This window comes from Siphateles boraxobius, unplaced genomic scaffold, assembly GCF_051911475.1.
Source record: "Siphateles boraxobius isolate OS27281-9 unplaced genomic scaffold, OSU_SipBor_1 66, whole genome shotgun sequence".
Classification (NCBI taxonomy): domain Eukaryota; kingdom Metazoa; phylum Chordata; class Actinopteri; order Cypriniformes; family Leuciscidae; genus Siphateles; species Siphateles boraxobius.
The window spans coordinates 27,361,320-27,388,137 of NW_027509193.1; the positions used below are offsets into that span (position 1 = coordinate 27,361,320).

At 38.0% G+C, this 26,818-nt stretch overlaps 1 protein-coding gene across 9 annotated transcripts; it reads left to right on the forward strand.

Moving 5' to 3' along the window:
- The first annotated feature begins 789 nt into the window (after positions 1-789).
- Positions 790-25,625, forward strand: tmem184a (transmembrane protein 184a). Of its 9 annotated transcripts, none has more exons than XR_013196833.1 (10): positions 790-1,239; positions 2,318-2,572; positions 12,892-13,057; positions 14,148-14,238; positions 15,659-15,734; positions 16,744-16,835; positions 16,941-17,110; positions 19,681-19,878; positions 23,400-25,217; positions 25,285-25,625. XR_013196833.1 is itself a non-coding variant. In XM_077213349.1 (9 exons), the coding sequence occupies exons 2-9, from the start codon at positions 2,318-2,320 to the stop codon at positions 23,630-23,632; spliced, it is 1,281 nt and encodes a 426-aa protein (XP_077069464.1). In that variant the 5' UTR covers positions 790-1,239; the 3' UTR covers positions 23,633-25,625. The 9 variants fall into 9 exon arrangements, 1 of the variants encoding a protein (XP_077069464.1); XR_013196831.1 differs by having other exon boundaries at positions 23,400-25,213; XR_013196835.1 differs by having other exon boundaries at positions 23,400-25,201; positions 25,306-25,625.
- Positions 25,626-26,818: the final 1,193 nt, after the last annotated feature.

Below are 26,818 nucleotides of genomic sequence, written 5' to 3' on the forward strand. Positions count from 1 at the left end.
AGAAAAGAGAAATAACTACAATCTAAATCTACTAAAGAGAAAGAACTACCATCCCATGAAGCATTGTGAACGCTTTGTATTTTACAAAACTTTTGTTGTTAAACATGATTATAAAAAAAGGTGAAATATTGCAAGCTGATGGCTTTAACAAAAGCATACACCATCGATTAACAACCTCTTTTCTCACAGTAGGTCTGCTTTTAAAGGTTTTTAAGTTTTTGTTAAACAATTCCTCCAACGACAGTGAAATGGATTTTTACCTCCTGAATGCTACACTTACACTATTCCTGTTGGAGAATAAATTATTAATAATAAATAAATTAATCACTATTATATCCAGTGTCAAGCCTCATATTATGTGTCTAGTTGACCCCAAAGCAACTATGATGTCTCTGAAAAATGTGAATTATATTTATTAGAAGAATCCATAAACATGCACATCTTGTGTTACAGGGTTTAAAGAATGCCTGCACACATTTTTTACCCAATCAGTGATGTATGGGAGCAATTTGACCCCACACAAAAAAACATTGCTGACATTTACACTTAACTTGAGGGTTAAGGTGATCTGAGGCTCCTTTTAAATACCACGTGCCCTAGTTTACCTGAATTAATCCTATATTATTTCTATCAGTATTCACAGTTAATGTTTTCTAAGGCACTTGGTTATTTATTGACCTCTATAATAAATTTAAGTTTATTATTTGAGATTGCACGTGTGCAGTAGAATAGTCTACCTTTGATCCAGGTGCTCGTCTCTGCCTGTCATGTCACGTGACCAAAGAAGTCGCAAGCCAAGGTCACATGACCTGGGTGTGCTGTTGTGTCGCGAAGTACGTACACCTGCTGAGGCGGAACAACAAGTTTGTTGGTGTGGAATTGGGAAAACGTTTTAGGAAAGTAGCCGCGTATACGTTTCTTTGATTCGGGATTTGTATCACACTCAATTAGATTCCCGTCGCGGCTGTTGTTCACCGAGCTGAATGAGTTCCATCAGACCTGTCAATAGTTAAACGAGGAAGTGCGCGCTTGACTCATCGGTGTCGTCGCGCGGGCCGTGTCTAGTGTCTATCTATGGCTACATGTCGCATATTGATCTTTCCGTAAGCACTGTCACTGATCTAGGCAATGTATTTATTATTTTAGTCCCACTACGATGTTCAGAGTTAATTGACGTTTATGATAAAGTGATTTGAGTTTGATCGCACTGAACTTCTCACAGGTGTTGACAGTATCAAGGTAAGTGTTTCATATCTATTACTCGTCTTGCCTTGTGTTACAATAATAGGTTTGATTTAAATGATTGATAGATAGTTTTTCTTTCTCGTATGTCTTTGTTTAAATAATGCTACCCAAAATATGCTGTACATTATTAACTCTGACGCTCCTTTTACTTAAAGAAAAATCAACATGTAAACCATATTTTACGACAGAATATCATGGTAAATGCTGTTGGTAACCATGAAAACGTCATAAATCAATAGGCTATGAGGCCTTCTTTAAAAAAAAACTTTGTTTTTTTGGTGACGCTAGTCTACTTACAAAGGTAACACCGTTTAATTTTGCAAGAATATAGTAATCATGGTTTCCCTGGTAAATGTTTGTTAAATAAACTATATACCCTACATATAACGTCTTTGTAATATAAATAGTTCAATCTATAAATGTAGATGGGTTATATTTCATTTAGAGAATAAGCTAAATGCAGTCAGTACAATGTCTATTTAAAAAAAGAAGGCTATTTTATTCTGCAAGGATGAAGTTAATTAATTAAAGGTGACACTAAAAACATTTATGATGTTAAAAAAATACTTCTGTTACAAAGAAATTATTTCTTTTGAAACCTGAAATAAGAACTTGGCGCAGTTACCACAATATATATATATATATATATATATATATATATATATATATATATATAATTTGTATTATTATTATTTTTTATTTTTTTATTTTTTTCTACGGTTTTCAACCTTTTTAATAAGAAATTTTTCGTTAGCAGCAAATCACCATATTAGATGGATTTTAGCTTTGACAGCGCAGGAATAAATTACATTTTAAAATATAGTGAAAAGTATTTTACTGTATTTGTATTTCAAATAAATGCAGCCTTGTTGAGCAAGCATAAGAGACTTCATTCAAAAATAGTAAACAAACAAAAAATCGTACTGACCTCAAACTTTTGAACGGTAGTTTATGAGGAAGTTTAAATGAAAGATAAAAAAAACATATTTGTAACTAATGTAATATCAATTAGTTTTAATTAAATCTTTAAAAAAATGAATCATTTTTTTTTCTTTTCTTTTTTTCCCCACAGATGAATGAGTCCAGAACTACTACAGCTACTTTCAGCACTATGTCAGTGGGTTCAGATAAAAACATGGATAGTTCAGTCCCTTTGTCGTCTTACTCAATCCTGTCAAATATAACTGGCATGTCTAACATGACCGTAATCAGGTCAAGTAATGGAACCGAAGTAGTGGGGGACGACAAGCTCTTCCTCAACACCCCCACAGCTCAAGCCCTGTCCGGCATTTTCGTTTGGTCCGCACTCATCATCACCTGTCATCAGGTAGGCTAATTTACAGGAACTAAATGTCCTCTTGTGTTTGAAGACAAGTAATTCATAGAAATCCTTTTAAAGCCAGCCACTCACACATCTAGCACAATTTCAGAGTACATGGAGCTGTTTATTTAGCAACAGAAAGGCATTGCTGCTGCTTTTAAACCAGTACGAGGTATAGCCAGTACGGGCCACGAGGTGAGGAGCAAATCTCAGCATTAAATGGAGTGGCCCAGGGAAAGCTGGAGACACTAATAGCAGTGGTTCATTCAGAGCACACGCAAATAAAAGCAAATAACCTAGGCGGGGAAAACAAAAGCTGTTCCACGCCGTCTCCTCCCTCGTACCTGACCTCAGCCTCACTATCATCTGCAGATCTTGATAATACTATGTCACTTTAGAAGGTCAATCTCTGTTACACAGTCATTAAAAACTACGGCAATAACTAACCCTCCACTCCCTGCCTCCACTGCTTATCGATCATCAGAGATCAATAGATAAATATTGTTCTGAACAGTCATCCATGTTTTCTTTGCTCTAATGTTCCGTTTAGAGCACTGTTAGCCGTCCTTGACCAATCACATTTAACTACAGAGCAGAGTGGTCCCTGTTCCCAGAGCTGATAAGATTGCTGTGTAAACACAGAAATATGGCTATAGTGTACTCTGGTGATCTAATGCGAGGATACCGTAACCAGTAATTACATGTGCCATCTGCAATATGCACTTTAGAAACAGGAACTTTTTTTAATGGAAATTGTCTCTGACAAGATCTTTCTCATTGATATTTGATAGTTTTGTGAAAACTGATGCTTATTTTAGTTTTTTTTTTTGATGAACAGGAAGTTGGAATGAACGATAATTTTATAAGTGTGTGCGTGTGTGTGTGTGTGCGTGTCTGGCAGTATTTCAAGTGGTCGTTTGTGTTTTTTTATAGCCATTGTAGTTTAGATATAAATCTGTTGGCTCTGTGTTATACACTAACAGTAAAACATTTGGATGCACTCCAGTCAACTGACTTGTTTGATCATGATTAAGAAATATATATTTTGCTTGAAATTAGTGTTAAATAAATTGAGCCAATGTACTGTACCATTCAACGGTTTGGGGTTTGTAAGATATTTGAATGTTTTTAAAGAATGCTCTCCAAGGCAGTTTTTTTTAAATCAAAAGTACAGTAATAATAGTAATGTTGTGAAAGATTATTACAATTTAAAATAACTGTTTTATTTTTGAATATTTTCTAATTTATTCCTATGATAGCGAAGCTGAATTTTCAGCTGCCATTCTCTTCAGAAATCATTCTTATATTGCTGATTTTGTGCTCACCAAACATTTCTTCTTAGTATTATTATCATTATTATTATCAGTGATTAAAACAGTTGATACTTGATAGTTTTGTGAAAACTGATGCTTTTTTTAGTATTTTTTTGATGAACAGGAAGTTGGAATGAACAATAACATTATAAGTGTCTTTACAGGCTCTTAGATCAATTTAATGAATCCTTGCTGAATATAAGTATTAATTTCTTTTAAAAAACTTACCAACCGTGTGTGTGTGTGGTGTGTGTGAATGTTTGGTGAGCACAAAATAAGCATATGAGAATGATTGTGTATATACAGTTGTGTGTGTATGTATGTATATGTGTGTGTGTATATATATATATATATATATATATATATATATATACAGGTCCTTCTAAAAAAATTAGCATATTGTGATGAAGTTCATTATGTTCCATAATGTAATGATAAAAATTAAACTTTCATATATTTTAGATTCATTGCACACCAACTGAAATATTTCAGGTCTTTTATTGTTTTAATACTGATGATTTTGGCATACAGCTTATGAAAACCCAAAATTCCTATCTCAAAAAATTAGCATATCATGAAAAGGGTCTCTAAACGAGCTATTAACCTAATCATCTGAATCAACTAATTAACTCTAAACACCTGCAAAAGATTCCTGAGGCTTTTAAAAACTCCCAGCCTGTTTCATTACTCAAAACCGCAATCATGGGTAAGACTGCCGACCTGACTGCTGTCCAGAAGGCCATCATTGACACCCTCAAGCAAGAGGGTAAGGCCCCGTCCACACTACTGCGTTTTCGTTTAAAAACGGAGAATTAAAACGAAAACGATCTCCGTCCACACCAGCGTTTTAGCTGCGTATTAGAATTGATCTCCGTCCACATTAAAACGACTGAAAACTCGGATCACGTGACCATTCTCCAACACTGTGCATGCGCGTGCCGGTGTAAACAGGAAACGGATGGACTATTCCTCAGATTTGATGAGGAAGCAAGTAACGTTAGCTACCTCTGCAAAGATTAGAAAATGTCGAAGACCAGAGATTTCTTTTCATGGACCGCCGCTGCACACGGGTTTGTCATAGATCGCTCGAATAATAGTTTGCCTCCGGCGCATGTAGGCAGTTATAGCATTGTAAAATGCAGAATTTGCTTGCACAACAGCTGCTAACAAAGACATCAAAGTCAGTAACGCTTGTAATTCGTTATCCATGTTGCACTCACTAACATCAGCTACGTAGTCCAGGATGTTTTTGTTTGTTTTCTTCCGGTGACGGGACATGTGATGGGTGGCTGACGAATCAGGGAAGGATACGTCATGGGTGATGACACCCAATCATAGAGCCGAGCGTGACCTTCTACGTCATCGTTTCTAAACTCCTCCGTTTTGTCCCGTCTACACTAAAACGCCCTCCGGAGATTCAAAACGAAAAACGGAGCTGCAGCGTTTCTAAACTTCTCCGTTTTGGGTCTTCGTTTTTCCCGTTTTAGTGTGGACGGGAGGTGCAAACGTAGCAAAAGGTCTCCGTTTTTAAACGAAAACGCAGTAGTGTGGACGGGGCCTAAGACACAGAAAGAAATTTCTGCACAAATAGGCTGTTCCCAGAGTGCTGTATCAAGGCACCTCAGTGGGAAGTCTGTGGGAAGGAAAAAGTGTGGCAAAAAACGCTGCACAACGAGAAGAGGTGACCGGACCCTGAGGAAGATTGTGGAGAAGGACCGATTCCAGACCTTGGGGGACCTGCGGAAGCAGTGGACTGAGTCTGGAGTAGAAACATCCAGAGCCACCGTGCACAGGCGTGTACAGGAAATGGACTACAGGTGCCGCATTCCCCAGGTCAAGCCACTTTTGAACCAGAAACAGCGGCAGAAGCGCCTGAAGCGCTCGGCAGGGTCAATGCAGCTAGCTATCAGGAGATTTTGGAGCACTTCAATCTTCCATCTGCTGAAAAGCTTTATGGAGATGAAGATTTCATTTTTCAGCACGACCTGCCACCTGCTCACAGTGCCAAAACCACTGGTAAATGGTTTACTGACCATGGTATTACTGTGCTCAATTGGCCTGCCAACTCTCCTGACCTGAACCCCATAGAGAATCTGTGGGATATTGTGAAGAGAAAGTTGAGAGACGCAAGACCCAACACTCTGGATGAGCTTAAGGCCGCTATCGAAGCATCCTGGGCCTCCATAACACCTCAACAGTGCCACAGGCTGATTGCCTCCATGCCACGCCGCATTGAAGCAGTCATTTCTGCAAAAGGATTCCCGGCCAAGTATTGAGTGCATAACTGAACATAATTATTGGAAGGTTGACCTTTTTTGTATTAAAAACACTTCTTTTATTGGTCGGATGAAATATGCTAATTTTTTGAGATAGGAATTTTGGGTTTTCATGAGCTGTATGCCAAAATCATCAGTATTAAAACAATAAAAGACCTGAAATATTTCAGTTGGTGTGCAATGAATCTAAAATATATGAAAGTTTAATTTTTATCATTACATTATGTAAAATAATGAACTTTATCACAATATGCTAATTTTTTGAGAAGGACCTGTATACATGTGTGTGTATATCAACTGTATATCTCGACTGTATATCATGTATAATTAATGTGTTTTTTTGTGTGTTTTTTTAACAAAAAACAAATGTAAATTAGCTGTTTCAAAAGTTGGATAACATGAAGTCGGTAGAGAAAATGTGGGCAAAGGATGTCTATTTTCGTGTTATTTGTTTGATTTTCATAGTTTTATTTCTAAAAGAGCTTTTTTTCTAAAATGTCGGATGTAAATGTAATGTAAAATGTAAATCTAAACAGTCGGTTTAAAGTGAGTAGGTGCATCCAAACATTTGACTGGTAGTATATGTTCATGTATTAAAGCAGAAACTACAGTGAGAGCAATGTTTGTGTGCCCAGCCTTTGTTTATAGAGGAAGTTCTTTTGTGTTTGATGAAAGACAATCATTCACTAACCTTTACACCAGCTGTATCAGTAAAAGAGTGATAAGAGCAATTTTTTTAAGATACCAGACGGCTCAATAAGTCTTCTTGCTGAGGCTTGGTCATTCCTTTGTACATATAAACATGCTGATCAGTTCTAATTTGCTTTGGTATTTCAGTGTCCTTTATATTTTCCTGTTCATTACAGCTGAAAGCGCATCATACCTGAATATCCATTTCTGTCGCATATGAATTAATTTACTATGCTGCCTATGGCAAGATGAAATCAGTTGGAGGTGGATGAGTTTTGTGTAAAAGTAATTGTCAGGTGAAGTGCCGGCACAGTAGGAATATACCCATCTTGTGTGTCGAATTACCAATTATATTTGCAGACATTGTTCGGTTTCGGGAAAGGTTGAAATCTAATTTCCTTGCTCTTGCTGGTATGTTTTGAATCCCTTTTCATTGCAGCCTATATGACCCATGAAGAATTTTAATATAGAATATGTTTCTCAAGCATCCGTTATGTAATTGAACTACTGGGATCGTACTGATGGCGAGCAGAGGTCAGGAAAGGTATTTCTTCAGCTCTGAATTGCAGCGCCCACAGTGTCCCCGATGGACTTTGATTTGATTGCCTCCAAAGCATCTTGTGTGCCATACCAAAGCCAACACTTCTGAGAAGCTGACAGTTTTGAAGGGTCCAAGCAACGCCGGGATGCTATATAGAGACTGAAAAGGAGTCCCTGTGTAATGGTTTTCCTCTTCAAGTCATAATCAAGTCCAAACAGTCTGGTTTTTGTCCCTCAGCCTAGCAGCTGAACGACTCCTCATCCGCAGCTTTGCAAACAGCAACATATGTAAATCCTGAGGAGGTTAAAGGAGCCCTCAGGATTGTTTTAGTATTTCACAGCCTTTCTCGGCTTGCAAAAGATTCTCCCGGCGGAACCTTCCTTGCGCTCTGCATACTAAAGGTAGAAATTGAGATTGTGTTCCTAAAACACACTGTTCTGAAGTTTCTGATTTGCCTGCAAAACTTTCCCATCAGTGCCAGGGATATCAAAGGAGTCTTTGAAAACCAGCTATTTAGAACATAAGCACCTTCTGGGCCAGTCCCTCTTAAGTGAATTGTTATATATGGCACAGACAAGGTGCCAACAGCACTCTTGGGTCTGTCTTTTCTCAGCTCTCTAGTTTTTACAAGCTTTATGGTCTTAAAGTTGGTGGTACACCGGCTCTTGTTTTTGGGGGCCTCACAGCTCCACCAGCAGTTCCTCTCTGCTTCAGACAAGTTGTAATTAGCTTTGGCTCCAATTCTGCGTCAGCCAGCAGACAGTCAATGGTCAGAGCCATTACTGTGAGCGCGGCTCTCTCTCACTGTCAGCTCCGCATTATGGAGTCTGGGAGACTGTGAACTTATTTCCCCTGCAGGCTAGGTTAAATGGAGGACATCATTTCAGAGAGCAACTCCCCTTGCTTTTTCCGAGAGCCCACAAATGCATCAAGCCTCCACCCGTGGAATGAAGGACTCAAATAATCTGATTTCAAATGATTGAGTATCCAAGAGTTTTAAAAGCCCAGCGAATATTGAGCCCCCTTAGTAATATTGTGAAGTTCAAAAGGGACTTTAAGGACATGCACAGGCATCTCAAGCTCCATAGTATTTTTTCAAATGTAGACTATGAACTTTGAAACTATATTACCGATATATGCACTCATGTGACTCTACAGTAGTGGCCAAAAGTGATGTCCAGAGGAGATATTTGTATTTTTGACCCGACAAGTCCGATTAAACCATCTCTATATATACATATAATATACACACAGTATCTCACAAAAGTGAGTACACCCCTCACATTTCAGCAAACATTTTAGCATATCTTCTCAAGGGACAATACTATAGAAATGAAACTTGGATATATATTTTAGAGTACTCAATGTGCTGCTTGTATATCAGTATACTGTCCTCTGAAAATAACTCAACATACAGCCATTATTGTCAAAATAGCTGGCAACAAAAGTGAGTACACCCGAAGTGAACATGTAAAAACTGTGTCCAAAGTGTCAATATTTTGTGTGAGCCCCATTGTTATCTAGCAGTGCCTTAATCCTCCTGGCATGGGATTCACCAGAGATGCACAGGTTGTTGCTGGGATTCTCTTCCACTCCTTCATAATGACATCATGGAGCTGCTGGCTGTTAGACACATGGTGCTTCTCCACCTTCTGCTTGGGGACTCCCCACAGGTGTTCAAAAGTGTTCAGGTCTGGAGAAATACTTGGCCAGTCCACCTTCAGCTTCCTCAGCTAGGCAGTTGTCATCTTGGCGGTGTGTTTGGGGTCGTTATCATGCCGTTCTGCCCAGTTTCTGAAGGGAGGGCATCATCTTCTGCTTCAGAATGTCACAGTACATGTTGGAATCCATGTTTCCCTCAATGAAGTGCAGCTCCCCAGTACCAGCAGCACTCATTTAGCCCCAGACTATGATGCTACCAACACCATGCTTGACTGTAGGCCAGACACAATTTTCTCGGTACTCCTCACCAGGGCATCGCCACACATGCTGGACACCATCTGAGCCAAACAAGTGTAAGGCCGTCTAACTCGATCCAATGGCGGTATTCGAATTAGCGGTGAAGGTCTTGCGTGTTACTGTCTTTTCTCGCAGCAAAGTATTTTTGGTTAAATGCAATACATTTTCTCATAATTTCTCGTTATTTCATCTGACTCCATAAATGAAAAGGCTTTAATGATATCTGTGCATCATTAAATGTTAGCGAATGTTTTACTATTCTTTTAAACTCTTGAATGAAAATAATGTCAAAGTCAATTAGAATAATCAAATTTCACAATTTAATATGTCAGGTAAATGTATCATTATAATTTCATAATCAATTCAAGGATAATAAATGCAAAACATCAAATGCTCTAGAACAAAGAGAAAAAAGTTTACCCGACAAGAGATGCGTGAGGCTGAGAGTCTCGCAACTCTCAGCCTCACGGGCCGATCTCAAATATAGAAAAGCCCCCGAGCTCTCGCTGCATTTCATTATATACCCAGACCTCATTTCAAATCTAAACATCATCCACAGTGGTAAGTCACCATTTGCTAGCAGTGGAAAATTAGCATTCAGTGAAATGGTCAGAAGTTGTTATCTTCCACAATGGAGGGTGTGTCTTTGAGTTGTTTCTAAACTTCCTAAGAACTTTATTACCTTTTGATTTACTTCTTTGGGAATGAGACATTTGTACCAGTCGCACCGAGACATTTCAAATAATACCAAACATGTATAAACCTTGATGATAATCATTCACGTTAAACCATTTAGAATCTTGTTTGAGTTTGGGAGACCTCTGCCAGAATGAAAAATGGGGGAGAGAAATGTAGATTAGGATGAGGGAGGTGAGACCTTCGTCTCAATAGTGCATGAGGGGGAGTTCAAATGTTAATTTCCCTTGTTTTCTCAGAGAGTGGCCCTCTCTTAAAGTCCTTCAAGTTTTTCCAGTCTTACACAAGTTTATCTTAGTCTCATCAGGCCACAGGACATGGTTCCAGTAATTCATGCTCTTGAACAGGTTGCTTTCAGCAAACTTTTTGTGGGCTTTCTTGTGAACCAGCTTCAGAAGAGGCTTCCTTCTGGGACGATGGTTATGCAAACCAACTTGTTGCAGTGTGCGGCGTATGGTCTTAGTACTAACAAGCTGACCTTCCACTTCTGCAACCTCTAAAGTAATGCTGGTAGGACTCATGCATCTGTTTTTTGAAGCCAGCTTCTGCACGTGACGCACAGCACGAGGACTCAACTTCTTTGATTGACCCTTGTGAGTCAGGCAGACAAATACATGAAAATGATGAATAGGACATGTGGCTCTGCATGGTTAAACGACGTAAAGCTATTATCACTTAGGTTGTACTCACTTTTGTTGCCAGCTATTTTGACAATAATGGCTGTATGTTGAGTTACAGTAAATGTATACTGTTTACAAGCAGCACATTGACTACTCTAAAATATATACAAGTTTCATTTCTATAGTGTTGTCCCTTGAGAAGATATACTAAAATGTTTGCTGAAATGTGAGGGGTGTACTCACTTTTGTGAGATACTGTATATATATTTATTTTATTTATTTTTGTCTCATAATAAATATGAAGGAAAAACAAAACGCTAAACTTGGTTAAGGTATTTATCTGACAAAATTATTAAGCAAAAAAATGCAAGCTACAGGTTTTATTGTACTATGCAGGTTCTCTCGTTTTTGCTTGTTCATAATTTATTTGGAAGCCTGTCCAAGAATTAGGCTATGTCCACACAATTTGGCCCGTTTAATGGCGTTATGACAAATTAAAAAATAGACTCCACGCACAGCTACAAAATATGGTTACAGAAAATAAAAGGGAAGATGTTAATTTTGTTAATTTAATGTCAAGATCGGACATCACGTTTGGCCACTACCCTACATCGGTTGGTTCTTTGCTGAGTTGCTGTGTAGCTTGGAAACTTTAAAAGAGAATACTTTTAAGCTAATAAACTGCATTGCTATATTACACACAAAAAAAATGTTTTTCCAAAAAGTGTGCCTTTAGTGGTAACTTTAAAAGGACAACTTAGTACTTTATTTACCCCTAAATGGTTCATTGCAGGGTTATTAGTCAAACAAAAACTATAATTCAATTCAATTCAAATTTATTTGTATAGCGCTTTTCACAATACACATTGTCTCAAAGCAGCTTTACAGAAAGTGCATTTCGGAAATGTACATAGAAAAATACAGTTAGTTAATCAAGTATTAATTTATGACATAACATATCGCCGGCTTTGAGTCGTCTCTTCACAGGCGTCGAGTCGTCTCTTCACAGGCGTTGGGGCATCTGAAGTCTCCGTGAGAGGCTGGATACAAACTGGAGCTGACGAACGCTATTTACCTCGGGACTAGCGTCCCGAGATAACAGCAGAAAGGCAGATGGGAAATAATTAGCATAGCTATAATGTTAATGCATTCAAACTGATTCAGCAGTAGTATTAAAGGTTAAGCATTAAGTGAATGCTTGGTTAAAGAGATGCGTCTTTAATCTAGTTTTAAACTGGGACAGCGAGTCTGAGTCTCGAACAATATCAGGAAGGCTATTCCAGAGTTTAGGAGCTAAATGCGAGAACGCCCTCCCTCCTTTAGTGGACTTAGATATCCTAGGAATGACCAGAAGCCTCGAATTTAGTGATCTTAAAGAGCGCGATGGATTGTATGGCGATAGAAGGTCTGTTAAATACACAGGAGCTAAACCATTTAGGGCTTTATAGGTCAGTAGGAATACTTTGTAATTGATACGTAACTTAATAGGTAACCAGTGTAGAGATGATAAAATAGGTGTTATATGATCATATTTTCTTGATCTAGTAAGAACTCTAGCGGCTGCATTTTGCACTAACTGTAGCTTGTTATAACCATAAAAAAAATGTTGTTACTTGAAATAAAATGTATAAAGCAACTTCAACTTATTTTATTTCAGCTAATTGCCAAGGAATTGTTCTCATTTAGTTTAACTTGATGTACAAAACTAAAACTAAAATAAAATTGTATAAAAAACTAAAGATATTTAAAATATATATTTATAAAGTGACAAAAACGCACAACAAAATTACTAAAACTTTAAAATGAAAACAGAATAAAGAAAAAAAACATAATAGTATCTCAAATATGCTAAAATACCACTGGTTCGTAGAAGCACCTTAAGATATGTACCTAATGAAAAGAATAATATATTTTTATGTGTTGTATGGTAACTGCAATATTTAAAACAGAGATATATATATATATATATACTGTTATTCAACAATACTGGTACTAGCGCATACAAGCTCCTGTTTGTCCAGCTCACTTTCCCCATACATGTTACTATAGCAGTGTCTGATGAAACGACACCTCACTTGTTTGCTTGCCACTTTTTTTCCATCTGCTCTGCAGCGAGTTGCTCCAGTGCACATTTCACTCTTTTTGCAATTGAAGTCAGACTTGTTATTCATTTTTGTAGTCGAGCATAAGCACTTTTTTGTCTTTCTTAACATACTTTTTGTCTTTATAGATATACTTGCACCTGAGGTCGTATACGGTGCCAAACGAGCAGCGCTACATCATCCGCATCCTCTTCATTGTCCCCATCTATTCTTTCGACTCCTGGCTCAGCCTGCTGTTCATCAGTAATGTCCAGTATTATGTGTATTTCGACTCTGTTCGTGACTGCTATGAAGGTACAGTAAATCTGAGCTGCTCTCTGCCCTTACATCCTCTTCTGCCTCACAGGCGTAATATTATTCAGCACAAATATAGTGCTGGTGGAATGACGTGTGCTTTTGTTTTTAAGTCTGGCCTGCAGTGAGGGAGGAGAGCCTGCTTTACAGACATAGGGTTGCAGGTTTCATAGAGGGGAAATGGATACATGTTCATTGTAACTGAACAAACCTGTTGGTTATGGCACAGTCAGAAAGGAGGCAGGCCAAATGTCTCTTATCTTTTCAGGCCTATCCCACTGCGGCTAGACAATGACTATTTGTAACCGTTTTTTTTTTCTGTTTAAGTTACATGGGAAAATTCCAGTGTGGGGGTTTATTTCACTTAAACCATTTTATTTCATATACTCATAAAGTATTTGTTGTATTCTTTATTGGGGTAGGTGAGATTTCTTTAATGTTTTTTAAAGAAGTCTTTTTGCTTGTCAATGCTGCATTTATTTGATAAAAAATAAACTATTACTCCAGTCTTTAGTTTCACATGATCTTCAGAAATCATTCTAATATGCTGATTTGTTGAGACATTTCTCATCAGTGTTGTGAACATGTGCTTAATAATTTTGTGGAAGCCATGATACATTTTTTCTTCCTTTATTTATTTATTTATTTTTTTGATGAATAGTTTCAAAGAACAGCATTTATTTGGAATAGAAATCTTCTTGTAACAATGTATATATCTTAACTGTCACTTTAATGCATCCTTTCTGAATAAAGTATTACATTATTTTAATATAATATAGGTACTATAATATAAATATAATTGTAATTTAAAAGATGTTAAGTCTTAGTCATAGACCATCAGCAAAATCTTACCACAAGTAATTTTTGTACACACTGAGAGACAATGAGATCTGCCCATCTAATCTGTCTTTAAATAGACCTCTTAGGTTAAGATGGATTTCCTGGAAACAAACAACTCCTCAATCTTTATGTGTGATGAGATGTTCTGTCATGTCAAACATGTTCTATATCCTTATCATTTAAAGCTCTTACTGCAAATTGTTTAAGTTAGGCTCTCATATATGATTTTTTTTTCTTCTTTTTTTTCAAGCATTTGTGATATACAACTTCCTGAGTCTGTCTTTTGAGTACCTCGGGGGAGAAAGTGCCATCATGTCGGAAATAAGAGGAAAACCCATTCAGTGAGTGTCTATATATCTATATAAAAAATTGCTAGGTGAATAAACATAGAGAGCAGCATTTTAAGGCATGGTAGTTGTGCTCCCTTTGCAAAGACTTAAAGCCTTAGCTTAGTGATAGTTCACCCAAAAATGAAAATTCATAATCTACTCACCCTCAAGTACTCACGTTCATCTTCGAGAAACAAATGAAGATATTTTTTAATCAAACCTGAGCGATCTCTGTCCCTCCGTTGACAGCTACGCAACTACCACTTTGATGCTTCAGAAAGTTTATAAAGAGATCGTAAAAATAATCCATATGAATTTATCTGTTTAGTTAAAATTTTCTGAAGAGACTCGATCGCTTTATTTGATGAACAGATTAAATTTAGGCTTTTATCACAAATAAACATTGATCAGTGAATATAAACAGAAGCTCAACCATACTTGGCTGACGCAGGAGAACAAATTGGTTTTATTGGTTCGTGCTGAAGAACCAATTGGTTCTCATTGGTTCTTGCTTGAAGCTCTAACATGCTGGGTAACACGAGAATGAACCTCATTGGTTCTTTCTGAAGTTCAAACGTGCTGCGTAACACGAGAATGAACCTCATTGGTTTTTGCGGAAGCTCAAAAGTGCTGCGTAACATAAGAATGAACCTCATTGGTTCTCGTTAGTCAAGCAAGCATGGTTGAGCTTCCGTTTACCTCAACTAATGTGTGCATTGATGAATATTTATGTGAATAAAAGCCTAAATTCAATCTGTTCATCATATAAAGCGATCAAGACTCTTCAGAAAATGTTTACTAAACCGCTCAATTCAAATGGATTATTTTTACGATCTCTTTACAAATTTTTTAAGGTCAAAGTGGTAGTTGCGTAGCTGTCAATGGAGGGACAGAAAGCTCTCAGATTTTATAAAATTATCTTAATTTGTCTTCTGAAAATGAACAAATGTCTTACAGGTTTGGACATGAGGGTGAGTAAATGATGACAGAATTTTCATTTTTGGGTTAACTAACCCTTTAATTATGCTGCCTCCTAAAATACCTAATTTTGGCCAAATTCAAGGGTCGGCAAAATTCTAGTCCCACAATGCATTGTAAAGTGCTTGGAGAAAACAAAAATCAAACATGGTGGACGATGTGGGCAGAATTTGATTAGAATGCACTGGATGTAATTAAACACCTCATGAAGCTCCTCTGGAAGTATGGTGACCCCCATCTTCATGTTAAATGTGGTTGTCATCACCCACATGGCCACCATGACTCTGTGTGTCAGAGCATGTGTGTTAACTTCTACTGTAAGTTAAAGCTCTGACAGCATTTTCTATTTTTTGTGCAACTAAATCATTTTTCGCCTGCCTGTGTCTTAAGAGATTAAACTACTCTTAAGAATAGCATTACCTTTCACATGTTCCTCTTCATTTGCCTTAAACAGGTCCAGTTGCCTATACGGGACATGTTGTTTAGGAGGAATTAGTTACTCCATTGGCTTCCTGAGATTCTGCAAGCAGGTTTGTTCTTGTTTTTCTATAAAATCCAACTTTTCCTTCAACATTTTTCATAGCATTTTTTTGTACTTTTTAAAAATTCTGAAATATTTTGCTTATTTCCAGGTTTTACATCTTAGATTTTCAGTGTGGTCTCATACTTTTGGACCCCACTTATGTCTCATATCCCATTCTGTTTTGACCTGCAGTTGTGTATAATAGCGTAAATGTTAATAAGAGGCTCAGAATTTGTGACTTCTGTCTCCACAACCTTTATCTACCTTTTATAGCTGAATTGTCCTAAAGTAGCAGCTGTTATCTTTGTAACATTGTCTTTCCTGAGCAGTTCCAGTGGTTAATGTAGGGTTGCAAACGGTAGGAAGCAGGTGCAAGTAGCTCGATAATAAGCACACAAAAAAAACCTATTGCCGCCAGACTGATGCTGTCTGCGCGGCAGCTGGGGAACTCGCTCGTACTTTGAGAATAATACTGATGGGAATTGGACTTGAGACCCCCATCCCCCATTCTGAAAAGAATGTTAATTGAACTTTTTTTTTAATAGGAAGTGACATTTCAAAACGCATAAATCTGTCTGACCGGACGCCTACATGTGGGATTTTCAAAGCATCACCTCGCGATATACCAGACTGTAGCGGAGACAGAGCGTGCTTTGATTATTTTGAGACGGCTTTTCACACAGACAGCTTCGATTTTAAAACTTGAATTCCACGTTGATGTTTCAAGCAGTCGATTCCGACTTGCATGAAGTGAGATTGGGGGGATATTCTCCTTTGCGTCACTCTCAATGAGTGGATTTGTCAGTCATGTCAAACTTTGTGTTGATTATGTAATAAATAAGCACTGCCTGTCAAAAATAAGCATGTAACATTACCATGCCTTTGAAAAAAATGAGGACTGGAAGTTCTCTATCACTCAAACTATATTAAAGGGCCATGTTGACTAAATAGAACAGGCGTAAAAACCAAACCATCACCATTACTCATTGGCTTCTGTTACTAATGTCATCATCTAGGCCACACTTCAGTTCTGTGTCATCAAGCCCATCATGGCTGTCATCACCATCCTTTTGCAGGCTTTTGGCAAATACCACGATGGAGATTTTAAGTGAGCCACCCTGTCATTTATTTGTATCAGCATCCCTTAATAACACAACATCTGCCTTTTTAAATGAGCTGCGCTTCACTCCTTGTGTTGTTTCTCTTCATATAGTGTAACGGGAGGTTACCTTTACATCACCATCATCTACAACATCTCTGTCAGTTTGGCTCTCTATGCCCTCTTCCTCTTCTACTTCGCCACCAGTGACCTTCTAAGACCTTTTGAGCCTGTGCTCAAATTTCTCACCATCAAATCCGTCATCTTCCTCTCATTCTGGCAAGGTGGGTTACTCTGCATTCTTATTATATATGTTCAGTATTCATCTCAAGCTGTCATTGACACTTTTGGTAGCCAAGTACAGTACTACTACGAACAACAATTTTGTCACTAATAGTCAACATTTTGTTGGTCATGTGATCTCAACATGGAAACAAACATGTTTGTCAATGTACTAATCTTTTTTTTTTTTGCATAAAACGTGTAGCAGAAGTTACTTGCTCTACCTTTAACAAATATGACAGGCATTTTTAGATTTCTACTTGCTCGATAACAGCTGTTCTCAACCAGGGGGCCTCAGCAAACTTCTAAGGGGGCTTCAAGATGACTTCAGTTTAAAAGTCAAGATTAAATGAGCATTAAAATGAGCTTAAACAGCAACAAAAAATCAAGATGTTTCCTGTTTTTACTCAAAAAAAAAATATTTTTTAAGAATTATTAAATTGTGATTTCTAGTCCTGAAAAAAAGTATTGAATTCAAATCTTATAATCCTATAAATAAAGCATGTTTATACATTTTATGAATATGTTTTTATGAGCTGCAACAACTAATCGATAAAATCGATTATAATCGATTATGAAAATCGTTGTCAACGAATGTCATTATCGATTAGTTGGTCTGCTTACGTCACGGGGAGCGTTTACTGGTACGCACACACACGCAAGGTCTCTCTCCCTCAGGCGCTCTGCCGAGCGCGCCCGCTACACGGTTTGGAGCAGTCTCTTCTGTCTCGCATGCGCACTCTTGCTTGCGCGCTCTAGATTTCGGGAGTTTGAACTAATTCGCCGTGCATCAGGGAGCCGCAATCAATATGCGGGAGACTCCCGGGACTTCCGGGATGTCTGTATTTTGTCTCGAGCATCAGGTTGTGCAATCAGTTCGCTCGCAACGTAAGTGATGGATTAAAATAGCGCTACCGCAGAAATAGGTTAAATTAAAACGGTCTTTACAAAGCGAAGCACTAAATATAAAGGCAGTTAATAACAGCAGCAGTAAAATATTGTTTTTTAGTCACTGTACTCAGTGGTTTTCAGCGAATGCTTGTGCACTAATGCATAATTTCTCCTGTCCTTTACTCAAGCCTGTTAGCTTGCTGGGTAACGTTACCTCCATTCCGTTCTCTTTTTATAGCATTTGTCTACTAAGTTTTAATTGTTTTTCAAACGCGATCTACTGCGGCTCTACATTCACACAATTGTTTTCAGTCTTTCTATATTTATTTAATCAATTTATCCTTATATTATATTCTTTTATATATTATATATATAATATATATTATATTCTTTATCCTTATATTCCTTATATATAATGAATTTTAAATAAAAATTAAATGAATTATATATTTTAGATGATTTTAGTTAGTTTTTTAGTTCAGATATTCACATCTGAACAACATGTCTGTGTAAATTTGTTTTAACAAAAATTGTGTTGAAACATAATATGTTGGATATCATTTTTTTTTAACAATAATCATGTTTGTCAACTTGCCATCAGCAATTATCATTAAAAACAATGCAAATATTGATATTAGTAAAACTCAATGTGTGGCTTTTGCACTTTTTAAAGTACACTTTTACACATAAATACCCTGATTTACGGTTTTATTTAGTTATAATAAAAAAAAAATCTAATTTAATTTCTATCCGATTAATCGAAAAAATAATCGTCCGATTAATCGATTATCAAAATAATCGTTAGTTGCAGCCCTAATGTTTTTCTATTGATGCCAAACTCTAAAGTATTTTACCGGGTAAATTTTGAGTAAAAAAATACTTTTAAAAACCCTTATCCTTTATCCTTATCTGGTAAATAATGAACAACTAGAAAAGTCAGGGGGCCTTCGCATATTGTTGTGGACAGTAGCTATTTTTTTAATCTATTTTATCTTTTTATCTATTTTTATGTGCATCTTAGGATATTGCATAAAAAAAATCAATGGACGGAAACGGCAAGATGCGCATAAATTATAAAAATGTGCATAAAAAAACGAATGCACCCAATTGAGGCAGATAATTTGTTTTATCCAATAAGATGACATGAATACATTTACTGAATAAATCCCTGGATGTGCAACTTGCGTGACTGCCTCAACAGTGGAAGTGATTGGATATATGGACTAACCAGCGGACCAATTTCTTTGCAAAGCTTCTCAAATGCTGGTTTGATCATTCTGAAATGCCTTAGCCAAAGCCAGTCATCAGAATGATTTGGTTTAATTCCCTCACAGAAGCGTATCACGTGATTGTGTTCCCAAACACCAGCATCCGAATGTAAGATAACCTGACAGGGTTGTATGATGTTGGAAAAAAGAGCCACAGTGGCTTCCCTGATTACAGCGAATTCCAATTTCATTACAGATATTTTGCGGCAATTTCCCAGGAAGTTACATTTTTGTTCTCTTGGACACGTGGGATGAAACACTGCTAATTTTTTTTTTTTCAGTTTTTACGATATTCCAATTTTAGTTAAATATGCAACTTTTTGATGGAAACGCAGCTTGTGGGGGCCATTGGAGTCAAAAAGGTCGAGAACTACTGTCCTATGCAAATTTTTTTCTTTGAATGTCTTTCTCAGGTATGGTATTGGCCATTCTGGAGCGTTGTGGTGTGATCCCAGAAGCTCTGGTCATTGATGGTCATGAGGTCGGTGCTGGTACGGTGGCAGCTGGTTGGCAGAACTTCATCATCTGCATCGAAATGTTCTTCGGCGCCATCGCCCTCCGCTACGCCTTCACCTCCAGTGTGTACCGCGAGAAGAAGAGTGAAACACCAGGTTAGAAGCTTGAAAATCTGACACTGGAAAAACAAAGCAGAACTTTTTAACTTGTTTTTTAAAGGAAAGTTTAGATGATGTTAGAAACAGTTCTCAGCAAGCCTTTATGAGGCAACTTGAAGTTTTCTTCCTCAGGAGGGTTATGACTCATAGTTCAGAAGACTGTTGGAAAGCTCAACTCATACCAGCAAGACACAGATCATCCAAAAAAAACTGTGTACTGAGAAACTCAGACCTGTGGCATGTCGAATGATGCCATTTCATTGAAATCTTCAGTGGGTGAAATTTGTTTTTCTTGCTGTAAAACTTTCTGTTGTGAATTTAACTTGCAGCATAATGAGGTCGAATGACAAGGAATAGATTAGCCAAATATTACAGTTCTGTTACTCAGTCAAGTTCACAGTAGGGATGTCACAATATCAGGTTTTGGCTACATGATTATCATGGCAAAAAGAATTCACAGTAACAATATTATCGCAAGAACTAGCAATTTTTAAGAAAATAATGCTATCGGTCAAATTCATCGTTAAATGTATTTTGTTCTCTTTTTTTGCTCAATGAATCGCACTCAGAATGCAAGTTTAATTATTCAAACTAAAGTCAAGTCACATTTATTTATATAGCGCTTTTTACAATACAGATTCTTTCAAAGCAGCTTTACAGAGATAACAGGAATATAATGCTACAAAGGTTGTTTCCAGAAGAAAATAGCATCACAGTCCAGCTTAAGTAAATTCAGTGATGTTTCATTTTTGTTGTAAAAAAGTTGTTAATTTATATATAAAGCCATTCTGGAGAAAACCGTGATGTCATCGTCCATCTCAGTTCAGTTCTCATATAATAGTTCCAATGCAGGCAGATCAATATTATTGTTGAAAATTAAATGTTACATTTAATGTCCCCAACTAAGAAAGCCAAAAGCCAATGGCAACAAAGGTGTAAAAAGGCAAAAAAGGTGACCGTGGCAAGGAACCAAAACTCCATCAGGTGACAGCCTGGGTTCTCCTGAGGTTTTTTTTCTCCTTTCTCAGTCAGGGGGCCAGTTCTCCTCTGGCCAACGAGCAAACTGTGTATGATTATGATTCAGGCAGCATTATAGGCCAGAAGTCAGATTGGATTGGAACAATCAGAATATTATCCAGTTCCATCTGGTTGAAGATCGGAGTAATCACGCCGGTAAACACCTACTCGAGAGTATTTGATTTCAGACGCAGTCCCTGTCTTTCTTTCGAAATACAAAAAACTCCCACATTGGAGAGCTTAAGTTCGAGAGTGGCTCGATTTAGTCTGTCATCTCTTCTGACATGATTCTGTGCGTCCGTAGAAGCTACACTGCGTCGTTGTCATTCCGTTTTTTACGATGGCAATCAGCGTTAAGGTGCAATACTGCCTTCTACTAAATTGGAGTGTCAATCAGATGATGCTGAATTATTTACTTTTACCTAATAGCAGGCAGTATACCGTACGCACTGTGCAGAAAACCGTATGCTAGTAATATATCATTCTGATCATACCCTTAGAGCTACAAAAGCCTCTCCACGCTTAACGGATTAGTCATATTCTGTCGCTTGTGCTTTTCAAGGTGGTGAAGAATAGTTTGGTTTCAATTTCCACCAATTTAAGCTGTAATGTCAGTTCAGCTGCTGAATGTTAAAAGCTGCATTAGATGCGTGTTCTGACTCTAAAAGGCCTCCATGAAATATAACTTGACTGTCAGTCAGATATGCATGTTTCAAGCCTTGTGTCAGTTTGAATGTTAATATTCTTAGCGCAAGGTCTTCTTTCACAGTGGGCGTATTGCAGAATTCTACTTCACCATTGTGGCTCAGTGTTAAACTATGGTTAAAAACACAAGGTAGTTCTGAACACATTTGTAGGTTTTCTCCTACAATGGTGAAGTCACTGCTGGTTTCATAACCTTTCACTGGTAATAAAAAGGTCACGACTGTCATGAAGCCTGTTAGGTAGAGCAACCTTCCAGGATGGACCACCTGTGAAGAAGCTTAGGACAGTTTGCTAATCCCGAGTTTTCACCCTCCATGGGGCCAGGTCCCAAAACATCCATCCGTTCCGTTTACTGTACAGTTTTCCGGCTGGCCACTGGAGAGCAACAAGCACAGTTCAAGTGTTTCTTATAGAGGAGGTCAGAAACTTTCACCCCTCTAGTGGCAGCCTGCCGTCACCTTTGTACAAGCTCTCATCCATCATCCACAAGGCGAGATGCAGTTTGCTGGAACTCATCATATTGCAGTGTATCAGGCTGTACTCTGTAACCTCATTTAATACATCCACAGCTGAGGTAAATCTGGGAATTGTGGGATTGTGCATTTCTTTCCTGGCTTCTCCAGCCTGTCATAGATAAATGAAGCAGAAGAGTGATTTGGCAAACGCATCTGTGGAGGGGAGCAGTGCATTGCTAGTGGTCTCATCCCGGTTTCTATTTTGCGAACTGCTGGGTTGGACCTTGGCGGTGCCTGTGGCGATGTGCTCACAAGAGAAAGGATAATAGCAAGATTGCATTGTGTCGAAATGTCACTGGCTGTTAACAGATTGTGTAATACAGACAAACAAAGTACCTAAAAAATGTAAAAATGACCGTTATGCTTTAAGTTAATTTGGGAATGTCTTTTACTGTTTATTAGACATTGTCTTTGTTGAAAGTGGGTGGGATGGATTAGTGGATTTTAGTTAGAATTTTTTTTTTTTTTTTTTTTTTTTTTTTTTTTTTTGTCCCGCTCCCACAAGATTCTGTCCCACTCCTGCAAAAAAATAAATAAATTGTATATGTATATTTTGTCCTGCACCCACCCACAACTTTCATGTTTTGTCCGGCTCCCTCCTGCAAAAGGCTGCAGGTAGAGGTCTATGCAACATTTAATTTCCTCTCTATTTTAAGCCATTTTTTCCCAGTTCCTCCCCCACGGACAACACTTCAGACCTCAGCTTATTGCATTTGTGTTATCAGACAAAAGGATGCCTTCCTTCGCTGTTGCCTACAGTTGAAAAACAGTGAGAATATCCAACCCTGTGCCATTTTTATTTTTGAATAAACGAATAACATACATAACATCCTCTTATAAGTACTTTCTGTACCTTAAAAACAAAATGCATCCAAGTAGATATTTATGCTTCACGGGAGTCCCACAAGTAATTTCTTTCCCCTGCTTTCTGTGTGCACATAAATAGCTTCCCTCCTACACTGAGCAATTCAACTGGTCCCAGGCCACAATCCCGGTCCTGTGGATAATGTATTAGTCCTATGGGAGTGAAGACCTCTAGATTATATTGAGGTCAACATATTGGCCTTTTTCTATAGTTGTGATGTAATGGGTTTTAATGATGAGACTGTGCGAAACTGCCTCTTATTTCCTTTGTAGAGTGTTTTGGTTACATTTTCCTCCAGTTTCATGTCCTAAGTTTTAAAAGAACGAAAACTTTCAGGTTTGCTCATTTTAAGTCTCGGATGTCATCAAAAATATGTCGTGATATTTGACGCTTTTATCTATTGTTTTGTTTTGTAGAGAATGTAGCACCTATGCACAGCATATCCAGTGGCCTGAAGGAGACCATTAACCCTGGAGACATGGTCCAGGACGCCATCCACAACTTCTCCCCGGCCTACCAACAGTACACCCAGCAGTCCACCCAGGAAGTGGTGCAACCCAACATGAATGGCAAACCAGTGATCGGTACCTCCAAGAGTGCTAAGAAATCTGACAAAGTGATGCTGATCGACACGGATGATGAGTTCTAGTGCCCCATCTGTCCTGATCTTTCTGTTTATTTAATCCGGAACTAATTTGACTCTTTCTAACTTTAATGAGGAGACTAACCATGTAAATCGGCTCGTGATTTTTAAAAAAGAGAGCTCATAAAAGAGATCTGGACAGTTTCCTGAAAAGGAATGAAGGTAGACCGGGTCATGTAGGGGTTGTTTTGTTTTCCTTATTGTTGTTCCGAGCTCATCCTGTAGTGGCGGATGATCCTGCCCTATAGAGAAGATTCCCTTCTCTCCTCCTAACCTTTCTGAGGCATGGCTGATCAACATGAGATGGAATGAATCAGGAACTAACATGTTAGGGAGCCATTCTTGCATCTGGTCGATTGAAGTATTTGCTCAGCGGCTCTCTGCTGGGTCTCAGGACGAATTGAACTGGCTCTCAAAGATGCCCTGGCTTTGGAGATCGCACTTCAAACTGTTGCCTGCGGGTCTTTGAAACCTTTGTATCAGTCATGCCACACGGACAGAGCGCTGTCCCTGCTTTGATTTGGAGGTTCATTAATTTTCACACCAAGCCTTCAAAAACAGTGAGATCTGATGCAAAAAGGCGAGTCTCAGCCATCATCACGTATTTTAATTGCAAATAATCTGTATTCAGTTATTGTTTGGTAGCTTTAACCTGTGACATCTTAAGTGTAAAGTGGCACAGGTGTTACCATTCATTTGTTGATGTTAAATTATGGTGTTTAGTTATCTACTGTTTAATCTTTCAAGGGTGTTTTGTTGACCTCTTTAATGGTTTGCCTAAATCGTTTTTTAACAGTCCAAGGTGAAATGTATTTAATAGCTTTGCACGATCCTAATCTAATGTTTATTAACTACTGGTTACCACAAAGTCAGTAAAGTTCTCCGTCGCTACGACGGATTTCCGGTTGCAGCGAGTCTATGACGGATTTCCGTCAATTGCAGGGTTCCCGTCTGTCCTTATGTTCCTTAATGTCCTAAATTCACTTTTCATAATTTAAGGCCGTAAATAGGCTTCCATTTCTCAAATAGTGTGATAAATGTCTTAATTTTAGTTTGAATAGGTCTTAAATTAAGGAAAGACGGGGTGTATTCACCCTGCTGAGGGGGATGTGATAAAGCCTGGATTGGAGCGAAAGCACGTTCCTCTCTCCACTCTAAGCATTCTGTAATCACTTTGCTTATGATCCAGTCCGGGTTTTCAATTCCCACTCACGGGAAAAACTGCTCCGTGTTCACTCAATTAATCTTTTTGGATAAGTGCATGTCAGGCTACAGCTGGTTTGCTGCGGTCCGAATCCGAGTGCGATTGTTCCCAGCGCCCCCCGCAGCTTTGGTCTGGTTTCACACTCAACTTGATTCTATCCAACCCTGGTGCGTTTGCGTTCATATTACATCATCGGAAACGTGCACGGTGCATGATAGAAAACAGAACGCGGGTCAATATTGGCCGTTTCTCAATACCAAGTACGCAAACTTCGGACTTGCCAAGTTCGACTCGGGAGAACAATTCCCGAGGACGCGAGTCCGGAGTGGGGGTTCAATCTTCAGCTGGCTGGCAGGAGCCGCCACTGGCATGTCACGTGACCTGTCAGTGGCTGGCTGGCAGCTGCCAGTCTGAGCCTGGCATGTCACGTGACCTGTCAGTGGCTGGCTGGCAGCTGCCAGTCTGAGCATGGCAGGTCACATGACCTGTCAGTGGCAGGCTAGTTGTCTGACAGTCTGCCTTTGGCAAGTTTCAGAAACCATTGATTTTTGACAGTTTTTGTGTTTTCCTCTCTAGCTCATTTATTATTCATCTGTTGATATGATTATGTTCTTTATTATGATTGATGTTTTGGGGACTGTTATCCCAATGTAACCAGTCAAATGGCCGTGATCAGACTGGCAGATTACAGACGCTTGCTGGACGCTCATCCAGTCAGTCGCGGCTGATACTGCGAGTATAATGCGTTGCCTGACACTCTCGCTGCAAGGAAATAAATTGTTTTCTTATTATGAATATAATGTCGTACCTTTATTCGTGTCTATGATTGGTGTTTTAGAGAATTTTAACCCAATTAAAGCAATCAAATGGCCCTGATCATGACTGGTTGCTTACTGTAGTTACTGTTGCCTGCCTCACATTCTAAGGAAATAAATCTAATTTGCGGATAGGCCTACTGCCTTAGTTGTGACGATTTTAATCCTTGTGAAAAAGTTGTGTAATAATGTAGATGCAGAGTAGCCTATAAAAACGTGAATTAATCCCAATAACATGAATCTTTGTCATTGCTTTGACCATTTTCTGACACCAGGACAAAATACAGAGATGCTTTTAAATAATTCGATAAAAGAAAGCTTTTTAATAATTCAATAAAAGAATGGCAACTTTAACGGTAAAATCACTTAGCACAGACTGTATCACTATTTTCAAATTTACAAAGACTATTTACAAATAAAACCCAAGAAAAAAACAATTTACAAATAAAAACAAAGGAAAAAAAACTATTTACAAATAAAAAACAGGAATCTATATAGGCCATTGCTTGTCACACTTAAACTATTATTCAACACACACACAGTGTGCAGTTGCAAAGGCCATTTCCACTTGGAATCTGTGTAACCCCTCTGTTTTTTTGAGAATCAGAATGGTTATCTATAATCAAGGAAAAAACAGTCATTAAAATCTTATCACACATTAGAATTTGTGCATTAAATGTAGAATTGGTAACTGCATAATTCACACACTATATTTCAAATATCTATCATTAGCTCTTGAATTATTATTGTGTTCTTCACAAAACGTGATTTACCTCACATTTAGGTGTCATGACTTCCATAGCATACGAAGGGCTAGATAAATCAGTTTTTTTCCAATAACAAAACACTGTACACCTTCTCAATGATTCCCTCAGTCTATGACAAACAACAATGCGGATATTTCACTTATCATTGTTTAAAAAAATCAGCATCTAAGAATAATTTCATTACATTCCAATTGTTTCAGATTATAATGAATGTCAAGATATTGATTATCTGTAACGGTATGAATCTATAAAAATCAGTAATTGTGGTAAGATGTCACCTCATGTTGCAAGAACCAAGTTAATTTTAAACATATTTTTATTCCAAATAAATATTATTTTACCTGTTCTTGATCAAAAACGGAGATCCGTAGGTTACATTGGTTTTTCAGTTTGGGGGCATAACTGC

Bases quoted from the DNA above. Each gene is read 5' to 3' on its own strand.
- tmem184a (XM_077213349.1), top strand. From the start codon at position 2,318: ATGAATGAGTCCAGAACTACTACAGCTACTTTCAGCACTATGTCAGTG. The intron at 14,239-15,658 runs GTGAGTGTCTAT...TGCCTTAAACAG, and splicing joins ATAAGAGGAAAACCCATTCA to GTCCAGTTGCCTATACGGGA. The intron at 16,836-16,940 runs GTGAGCCACCCT...CTCTTCATATAG, and splicing joins TACCACGATGGAGATTTTAA to TGTAACGGGAGGTTACCTTT.